This window comes from Ranitomeya variabilis, chromosome 4, assembly GCF_051348905.1.
Source record: "Ranitomeya variabilis isolate aRanVar5 chromosome 4, aRanVar5.hap1, whole genome shotgun sequence".
NCBI lineage: Eukaryota > Metazoa > Chordata > Amphibia > Anura > Dendrobatidae > Ranitomeya > Ranitomeya variabilis.
In genome coordinates, this window is record NC_135235.1 from 713,303,648 (window position 1) to 713,314,568 (window position 10,921).

The 10,921-nt window shown below is 43.5% G+C and overlaps 1 protein-coding gene across 1 annotated transcript in view; it reads left to right on the forward strand.

Annotated features, from left to right (window-relative positions):
- The window catches only part of LOC143768231 (uncharacterized), a 57,559-nt gene extending 50,860 nt beyond the window's left edge, over nt 1-6,699 (forward strand). The window contains exons 7-10 of the mRNA XM_077256924.1: nt 4,080-4,208; nt 4,914-5,180; nt 6,284-6,349; nt 6,674-6,699. Coding sequence (XP_077113039.1) covers nt 4,080-4,208; nt 4,914-5,180; nt 6,284-6,349; nt 6,674-6,699 — 488 coding nt within the window. The remainder of the gene's footprint in view (nt 1-4,079; nt 4,209-4,913; nt 5,181-6,283; nt 6,350-6,673) is intronic.
- The last annotated feature ends 4,222 nt before the right edge of the window (nt 6,700-10,921 follow it).

Consider the following 10,921-nt stretch of genomic DNA (forward strand, 5'->3'; position numbering starts at 1 on the left):
GGGCCAATAATACCAGAATAAGGATGGGGCCTTGCATACTAGGACAAGATGGGGGTGGGGGCCATGCTTACCAAGACCGGGGTTGGGGGCCAATCATACCAAGATACTATTAAAGAGTAAATATTCATTGCCCTCCACATCCATGGGCGTGGAATGCAGTGAATATTCATTTCTCTTTAGCAGTGCGCACAGGAGTTAGCCACAGCAGCCGGCTCCAGCCTCCTGTGACCCACCTCCCCAACACAACCAGAGTCGGTACATCCAGACTATAATACGCACTCCCCATTTTCCTCCACGTTTTTGGAGGAAAAGGTGCATCTTATAGTCCGAAAAATACGGTAAGTATTTGATCACTTACCAACCAGCAAGAATTCTCTCTCACAGACCTGTTAGTTTTTCATTAAGAAGCTCTCCTACTCTGCACTCATTACCTGTATTAATTGTACCTGTTTGAAATCATTACCTGTATAGAAGACCCTTGTCCCCACACTCAATCACACTCCAAGCTCTCCACCAAGGCCAAGAACAAAAAACTGTCTAAGGACACCAGGGACAAAATTGTAGACCTGCACAAGACTGGGATGGGCTCCAGGGTAGACCTGCACAAGACTTGCATGGGACGATAGGCAAGCTGCTTGGTGAGAAGGCAACAACCCTTGGTGCAATTATTAGAAAATAGAAGAAACACAAGATCACTGTCAATCTTCCTCTATTTGGGGCTCCGTGCAAGATCTCATCTCAAAGGGTAAGTATGATTCTAAGAAAAGTCAGGAATCAGCCCAGAACTAAATAGCAGGACCTGATCAAAGACCTAAAAAGAGCTGGGACTACAGTCTCAAACTTACTGTCAGTAACATACTATGCTGTCATAGATTAAAATCCTGCAGGGCACGCAAGTTCCCCCTGCTCACTCCGGCACAACTCCAGGCCCATTGGAAACCTGTCAGTGACCATGTGGATGATACACAGGAAGCATGGGGAGAAGGTCATGTGGTCAGATGAGAACAAAATATAACTTTGTGGTATAACTTCCACTCCATGTTTTGAGTGAGAAGAATGAGTACATGCCAACCATGAAGCATGATAGGGCAAACCTCATGGTGCTTTTCTGCAAAAGAAATCCGATGACTGCACCATATTGAAGGGAGGATGAATGGGGTCATGGATCATAAGATTGTGGCGAACAACCTCTTTTCCTCAGTAAAAGCATTGAAGGTGGGTCATGGCTGGATCTTCCAGCACGACACTGAACCCAAACACACAGCCGTGGCAACTAAAAGTGGCTTTGTAAGAAGCATTTCAAAGTCCTGGAGTGGCCTAGCCAGTCTCCAGAAAAACTTGCCTTGCGCAGGTGTGTACTACGGAGGACACAGCATGAACTTCAACCCAATATTGCGGCCAGCATGCAGCCAGGGGGTAAGGAAAGAGTGAAACAAAAACCCCGCCCATATGACCACAACCTGTCCCGCCAAATTCAGGTGACAGGTTCCCTTCAATGTTGCCCTGTGACAGCCCTGAAACTTGAACTAACTGGAGATCTGTATGGAGGAGTGGGCCAAAATCCCTGCTGCAGTGTGTGTGTAAACTTGGTCAATAACTATGGGAAACGTCTGACCTCTGTAATTGCAAACAAAGGTTTCTGTACTAAATATTAAGTTCTGTTTGACATGAAATATACTATTGACATGAAATCCTCACCAGAATGTCACACACAAAAAAATCTCATGATGGGTAAAACCAGTGAGCTGTCTCAAGACCTTTGCAACCTTATTCTTGCAAAATATACTCATGGGATTGGTTACAGAAACATTTCTAAACTACTGAAGGTTCTAGTGAGTACTGTTGTGACAGTAGTCTGGTAATTGAAAGAACATTATTTACCATAAACCGGCCATGACCAGGTTTTAGACAACATATTTTCCAAGAGCCAAGGATTACCTGAGGAGAGCTACAGACAGACCTGGAATGAGCAGCTACAATTGTTATAAAGAAAACTGTAAGGCATGCACTCAACCTCCATGGTCTGTATGCAGGCTCACCACTCAAGGTTCCATTGCTGAACAAAAAGCAATTTTTTTAAACAAAATTGCTTATTATTGATTTTTAACATCCATAATGAAATAATAAAATTATATACACTTAGTTTACAAACTCTCAGATTTAGTTTCCTTTCTTCCATTTTCAAAATGGAAGGATCCCAAACGGAGTAATTGAAAAATAAAATAAGCAAACATATAATTCCCTAACTTTCTCCCGCCACCCAGACAGGCAGGCTATACTATTTATATTTCCAGTGTTCACTTCTATCCTATCATTCTCTTGACCACAGTAACCCCTCGGATGTTGCACTTCCCTATTTAATCTCTATACAATGTTCTGTTAGCCAGTATCTCTCCCCCCTTTTCCCTCCACATTTGGATCAATTATATTTAAGTTCCCCAATGTTCCACAAAAGTCTTAAAGTAAATACGAACTGGTCTGTCAATGGGCCTCATGATTTTATGAAGTTCCTCCTTTTTATAATAAAGTGAAAAGACTTTGTACTCAGTTATCATAAGCAATTTTCCATATCTCTCCTTATCACGGGCTGCTTTCATCCTTTCCAGATGGAATATCGCCGTCACTTGGCCGATTGTCTCTCTCCAATTTGGAATAGATTCAGAAAACTAATATTGTAAGAAGCCTCTTTTGGCAATTAAACAGATTGTATGGAATATTGGGGTTAGTTTTTCCTTCTCCAGTAATGGAAAAGAAATGGTAACAGACATAGAAGAACACTCGTATTTTCCAATATACGCTTTGTCTTTCCAGAATTCTTGTACTTAAGGGCAACTCCACAATCCATGTAGTAAGTCGGAATCTTTAAGTTTGCATTTTGGACAATGTAACACCTTCACAAGACACATGCCCACATCAAATTCATTACATATAATAGAAAATACTATATTGTATTGTGGGCCAAATAATAGGATGTTGTGGGGTAATCGCAACTTTATGATACAAAAAAACGCAGCAAACACGCGATCAATAACACACCCAAGAGAATTTGTTATATTAATAAATATAAAAAGACTTTATTTAGAAAATTGTCAGGATAGGAGACATAGGGGAAGCAAGGCTCATACCGTTTCACACATGTTTGGAAACGCAAGGGTGCACGCCATGAAAATGGCATTGAATATGCAGAGGAATACAAAGTAATTCATGCTCGAAGTATATGCAGACAATATGATCCTCTACGCTGATGTCACAGGCAACTATACTAACATTTCCTGAATAGTTGTAAAACATATAATATACAATTTACCTGGACCACGCAGGAATCAATCCCACCACAGCGTGCACCCGCCCCGACGCGCGTTTCGGCGTGATGGCCTTTTTCAAGGGGTAATGTGATAGGGGAACGGGGTAAGTATAAAAAGAGACCAACCACCAATAATAAGTTACCATGTGGTCACATGATCATTCTGCACCAATCATGATAGATCAACAAATCACGCCTATGTTTGCTGCCCGCGTACGTAATATATAGATCATGTGATGTATCTACATCACATCCTAGCGACACGCCGTCTGCTTAATGTGACGCGTGCGTAGCTACGGTGGCCTAAGACACAAGTCGGCGCCGGCGTCACGCGCACGGCGTGAGAACACCATGGCAACTGGGAAGCCGACAAGCGTACAGGGGCCTGTAGCACGCATGCGTACAAGCTAGATGCAGTGCCGCAATGTAGAGAGAGGATAATATGGCAGCTGCGCGGTGATCATAAATCAGATGAAAAAAGCAAATCTGGTAAGTATATGCAGCAATACAAGGCAATAAAAAGAATACAAATATCATCATGGTGATCATAAGAAATGGCACAAAACAATTTAGTCAATATAGTATAAGCTGAACTACAGGGGTGGGACATATAAGCATTCGAAACAATTGATATGCATAATAGAACATCAATGATAAGAAATTACCAACGGACACTGACAAGAAAAAGAAAACATCATAATAAGAAATATAATATAACATTTAATACTAAAATAAGTCCATATTAAATAGTAATAGGCTATATTATTCCCAACAGGTGAATATATGATGATTCATCAGCATCCGATTTCTTGTAGTCCTAAAATGCCAGATGGAAGAGAAAAATTCATATGTCCAGAATTCCCATCATCCAGGAAAACTACCAGTGGAAAAACAACAAAAGGTGGTGGGTACTGGGTAAGAAGAATAAAATAATATTAAAACCATAGAAAGTGACAAACATGTGTAAATGAATAATCATTGAGAAACGAGAAAGACCAGTTCCACTACAAGAATGGAACAAAACTGATTGTTTCGTTTAGCCCTTTTGGATAGACGGTGTCCAATGCCCAGATCCATCTTGTCTCACAGCATGATAATTTTTGTTTCAGGCCACCCCCCCGAATATTCGGGGTGATCATATCAATTCCCCTTATCAGCAAAGAGCTGTCACACCCATGGAATTGTTTGAAATGCCGTGGTAATGTCCTAAGCGTGGTTACATCATCATGATCGGCCGCCTCCTGGATCCCAAACACGTGCTCGCGAATACGCACCTTCAATTGGCGAGAAGTCATCCCAATGTAGATCAATTTACATGGACATAAAGCAAAGTAAACTACATATCGGGACGTGCATGTAATATGTTTTCTGATCTCATAAGTTCTCGTCTCTGCTGAATTGAAGAATGTCGTAGTGCTGTGTCGTAGTGGGTGTGTTTTTGATCGCGTGTTTGCTGCGGTTTTTTGTATCATAAAGTTGAGATTACCCCACAACATCCTATTAGTTGGCCCACAATACAATATAGTATTTTCTATTATAGGTAATGAATTTGATGTGGGCATGTGTCTTGTGAAGGTGTTATGTTGTATTCTTGCTGTGTTTTGCACAGGCTTTTTGTTCTTCTGGGACATGGATTTCCGGGCCAAAGACAAGGCTTGGCTATGCCAAATTGATCAGGTATTCGGAGTTGGTGAAGCAGGGTCACAACCATCAGTAGACCAAACTGTGGAAAATCAGGCCCTTGATATTGAGAGACTATTGATCAATCGAACCAGACTTTGGTGGAACCGTGCATTTCTGGAGAGATACATCTCTAATAGACTCATTCCTAGAGGCTTGAGGGTCCGGGTTATCCCGGCCTTCCCTGTGGAGGATGGTGATTTTATTTCAAAATGGGAGGAGGCGTGTGGTACATGCTCGTTTACTTTGATGCAACTATTGGTGGATCTTAATACCAAGTCTATTTTAGATTTGGATAAAAGGATTGATGAAGTAGAACAGAACTTTAAGGCCAAATGCCCAGCAGAAAAAATCGGGGGCTATGAATCCAAAATTGAGAAGAGTTTGGATTCATGTGTTAAAAGAATCCATGATACTCAGGCTTCCAAATTTAAAAAAAATAAAAAAATATAATGCACGTCACTCTGTAACCGGGTGGTGCTCGGAGAGGGATACCACTCCCTTTTCCATATAAATCAAAAAAATCCGGCACTCAAATTGTCTGCAATTAAGATTTATTTAAATGCAATCCAAAATTCATGACGTTTCGGTCAATGACTTTGACCTTCCTCAGACGGATTGCTGTACTGGAAAGAGAATCAGCTGTGAACGGCGCGTGGTAAAGGATATGCTCCTGTAGAAAGTAGTACTTTCTACAGGAGCATATCCTTTACCACGCGCCGTTCACAGCTGATTCTCTTTCCAGTACAGCAATCCGTCTGAAGAAGGTCAAAGTCATTGACCGAAACGTCATGAATTTTGGATTGCATTTAAATAAATCTTAATTGCAGACAATTTGAGTGCCGGATTTTTTTGATCCAAATTTTAAAAGGGATACAACTGATTTTGCCAATAAGAGTGTATACTTTTGGAGGAAGAATAACTCTCAGGGCCCCAGACTGGTAGGGGCACCGTCAGAAAGTTCACTCTCCAATATGAGCGATTCATCTGAGTGGTCAACCTCCTCAATGATGACAAGGTCCGGAGCAAGGCCTAAGAGGAATAGAGACACCAATTTCCATCCTTATAAGCGGACTCCAGCTAGGTTACCCGAACGTAAAAAGAATAATCAGGTAATTAATTTGAGTTCCCATGTTCTAACCGATACTGATTTGTCGTTGCTAAGTAGAGGTCTCTCGTTTTCACCGACATCAGGTTTCGATACCTTCACGGCAATTAACGAATTGCACTTATTTGCCAGAAACCTCTTGTTTAAGAGACATTTTTTTGATCCTCACTTGCAAAATTTATTCCCCACAGAGGAGGAACAATTAGCACTTCAAGATTTGGAGGAATTGGCTATGGAGCACAGACTTGGTGAAGGAGGTAAGATTCCTTCATCAATAAGAGTTAAATCCAAAAAATTTCCCCCATTATCAATATGTGCACCAATTGACATGTTTGTACAGGTTGTGACTAGGGATTTTATGAATATCCCGAGGGGTGTCACCAGAGACAACCTTACAAGAGCTGAGCGGGAGAGATTGGAGGTCCTGCGGGGGCTTCCGGATGTAGTGCTGAAGCCAGCCGATAAAGGAGGCAATATTGTGATCTGGCCTACGTCCCTTTATGAAAAAGAAGCTTTTAGACAGCTAAACAATAAAGTATGTTATAGACGTTTGACTTTTAACCCATTTTCATCCTTTATAGGTCATGTCATGAATCCCAATGGCTAGGGATAGCAAGGGACAAGCAAAGTAATGCAAAATAACGGACGAGCTCTAGGGTGATGGAATCTGGGCTGACCGCTGCCCTACTCCTGACAAACACAACTAGAGATAGCCAGGGAGCGTGCCTACGTTGGTTCTAGACGCCACGCACCAGCCTAAGAGCTAACTAGCACTGCAGAGGAAATAAAGACCTCACTTGCCTCCAGAGGAATGAACCCCAAAAGGTATAGTTGCCCCCCACATGTATTGACGGTGAAATGAGAGGAAGGCACGCACATAGAGATGAATATAGGTTTAGCAAATTGAGGCCCGCTGTAACTAGAAAGCAGAATGATACAAAAGGGGTCTGAGCGGTCAGCAAAAAACCCTAATCAAAAACCATCCTGAGATTACAAGAACCCATGTGCCAACTCATGGCACATGGGGAGAACCTCAGCCCACTAGAGCTACCAGCTAGCATAGAGTCATAATAAGCAAGCTGGACAAAAAACCAAACAACTGAAAATCAGCACTTAGCTTATCCTGAAAGATCTGGGAGCAGGCAGTCAGGAACCAAACAGAGCACATCTGAATACATTGATAGCCGGCAAGGGAATGACAGAAAGGCCAGGTAAAATAGGAAACACCCAGCCTCTGATGGACAGGTGGAAACCAGAGGCCGCAACCCACCAAAGTCACCCAGTACCAGCAGTAACCACCAGAGGGAGCCCACAAACAGAATCCACAACAGTACCCCCCCCTTGAGGAGGGGTCACCGAACCCTCACGAGAACCCCCAGGGCGATCAGGATGAGCTCTATGGAAGGCGCGGACCAAATCAGTCGCATGAACATCGGAGGCGACCACCCAGGAATTATCCTCCTGACCATAACCCTTCCACTTAACCAAATACTGGAGTTTACGTCTGGAAACACGAGAATCCAAGATCTTCTCAACAACATACTCCAATTCTCCCTCCACCAGCACCGGAGCAGGAGGCTCAACCGAAGGAACAACGGGCACCTCATACCTCCGCAACAACGACCGATGGAACACATTATGAATAGCAAACGATGCTGGGAGATCCAAACGAAAAGATACAGGGTTAAGAATCTCCGAGATCCTATAAGGACCGATGAACCGAGGCTTGAACTTAGGAGAAGAGACCTTCATAGGGACAAAACGAGAAGATAACCACACCAAATCCCCAACAAGAAGTCGGGGACCCACGCGGCGACGGCGATTAGCAAACTGCTGAGTCTTCTCCTGAGATAACTTCAAATTGTCCACCACCTGATTCCAAATCTGATGTAGCCTGTCCACCACCACGTCCACTCCAGGACAATCCGAAGACTCCACCTGACCAGAGGAAAAACGAGGATGAAACCCCGAATTACAAAAAAAAGGAGAGACTAAAGTGGCAGAACTAGCCCGATTATTAAGGGCAAATTCGGCCAGTGGCAAAAAAGCAACCCAGTCATCTTGATCAGCAGAAACCAAACACCTCAAATAAGTTTCCAAGGTCTGATTAGTTCGCTCCGTCTGGCCATTCGTCTGAGGATGGAATGCAGACGAGAAAGACAAATCAATGCCCATCTTGGCACAAAACGTCCGCCAAAATCTAGACACAAACTGGGATCCCCTGTCAGAAACGATATTCTCCGGAATCCCATGCAAACGAACCACGTTCTGAAAAAATAAAGGGACCAACTCAGAGGAGGAAGGCAACTTAGGCAAGGGCACCAAATGAACCATCTTAGAAAAGCGGTCACACACAACCCAGATAACGGACATTTTCTGTGAAACCGGGAGATCAGAAATAAAATCCATGGAAATGTGCGTCCAAGGCCTCTTCGGGATGGGCAAGGATAACAACAACCCACTGGCCCGAGAACAGCAAGGCTTAGCCCGAGCACACACTTCACAAGACTGCACAAAGGTGCGCACATCCCTAGACAAGGAAGGCCACCAAAAAGACCTGGCCACCAAGTCTCTAGTACCAAATATTCCAGGATGACCAGCCAACACAGAAGAATGGACCTCGGAGATGACTCTACTGGTCCAATCATCCGGAACAAACAGTCTTTCTGGTGGACAACGATCAGGTTTATCCGCCTGAAACTCCTGCAATGCACGTCGCAAGTCTGGGGATACGGCGGACAATATTACCCCATCCCTAAGGATACCAGTAGGCCCAGAGTCTCCAGGAGAGTCAGGCACAAAACTCCTGGAAAGAGCATCTGCCTTCACATTCTTTGAACCTGGCAGGTATGAAACCACAAAATTGAAACGAGAAAAAAACAACGACCAACGAGCCCGTCTAGGATTCAAACGCCTGGCAGACTCAAGGTAAATGAGATTCTTGTGATCAGTCAAGACCACCACACGATGTCTAGCACCCTCAAGCCAATGACGCCACTCCTCAAATGCCCACTTCATGGCCAAAAGCTCCCGATTACCCACATCATAATTGCGCTCGGCGGGCGAGAATTTTCTAGAGAAGAATGCACATGGCTTCATCACCGAGCCATTAGAACTTCTCTGTGACAAAACCGCCCCCGCTCCAATCTCGGAAGCATCAACCTCAACCTGAAAAGGAAGTGAAACATCTGGTTGACACAACACAGGAGCAGAAGAAAACCGGCGCTTAAGTTCCTGAAAGGCCTCCACAGCCGCAGGAGACCAATTAGCAACATCAGCACCCTTTTTAGTCAAATCAGTCAAAGGTTTAACAATACTGGAAAAATTAGCAATGAACCGACGATAAAAATTAGCAAACCCCAAGAACTTCTGAAGACTCTTAACAGATGTAGGTTGTGTCCAGTCACAAATCGCCTGAACCTTGACGGAATCCATCTCAATAGTAGAAGGAGAAAAAATGTACCCCAAAAAAGAAATCTTCTGGACTCCGAAGAGACACTTTGAGCCCTTCACAAACAGAGAATTGGCCCGCAGAACCTGAAACACCTTCCTGACCTGTAGAACATGAGACTCCCAGTCATCAGAAAACACCAAAATATCATCCAAATACACAATCATAAACTTATCCAGATATTCACGGAAAATATTGTGCATAAAGGACTGAAAGACTGACGGAGCATTGGAGAGTCCAAAAGGCATTACCAAATACTCAAAATGGCCCTCAGGCGTATTAAATGCGGTTTTCCACTCATCACCCTGTTTTATCCGCACAAGATTATACGCACCGCGAAGATCTATCTTAGTGAACCACCTAGCCCCCTTAATGCAAGCAAACAAATCAGTCAATAATGGCAATGGATACTGATATTTGACTGTAATCTTATTCAGAAGGCGATAATCTATACAAGGCCTCAGGGAACCATCTTTTTTTGCCACGAAGAAAAAACCTGCTCCCAGAGGGGACGAAGATGGACGAATATGTCCCTTTTCCAAGGACTCCTTAATATAATTCCGCATAGCAGTATGCTCTGGCAGTGACAGATTAAATAAACGACCCTTAGGGAACTTACTGCCAGGAATTAATTCTATAGCACAGTCACAATCTCTATGAGGAGGGAGCGAATTGAGCTTAGGCTCCTCAAAAACATCCCTATAGTCAGACAAAAACGCAGGGATCTCAGAAGGAGTAGATGAAGCGATTGAAATCAGAGGTGCATTATCATGAACCCCCTGACATCCCCAGCTTAACACAGACATTGTTTTCCAATCCAGGACAGGATTATGAGTTTGTAACCATGGCAGACCAAGCACTAGTACATCATGTAAATTATACAGTACAAGGAAGCGAATCACCTCCTGATGAACGGGAGTCATGCGCATGGTCACTTGTGTCCAATACTGCGGTTTATTCATAGCCAATGGTGTAGAGTCAATTCCCTTCAGAGGAATAGGAACTTCCAGAGGCTCCAGACTAAAACCGCAGCGTTTAGCAAATGACCAATCCATAAGACTCAGGGCAGCGCCCGAATCCACATAGGCATCGACGGAAATGGAAGACAGTGAACAAATCAGAGTCACAGACAAAATGAACTTAGCCTGCAGAGTACCAATGGCAAAAGATTTATCAACCCTTTTTGTGCGTTTAGAGCATGCTGATATAACATGAGCTGAATCACCACAATAAAAACACAATCCATTTTTCCGCCTATAATTTTGCCGTTCACTTCTGGACTGAATTCTATCACATTGCATAGTCTCAGGTGCCGGTTCAGAAGACACCGCCAACTGGTGCACAGGTTTGCGCTCCCGTAAACGCTGATCAATCTGAA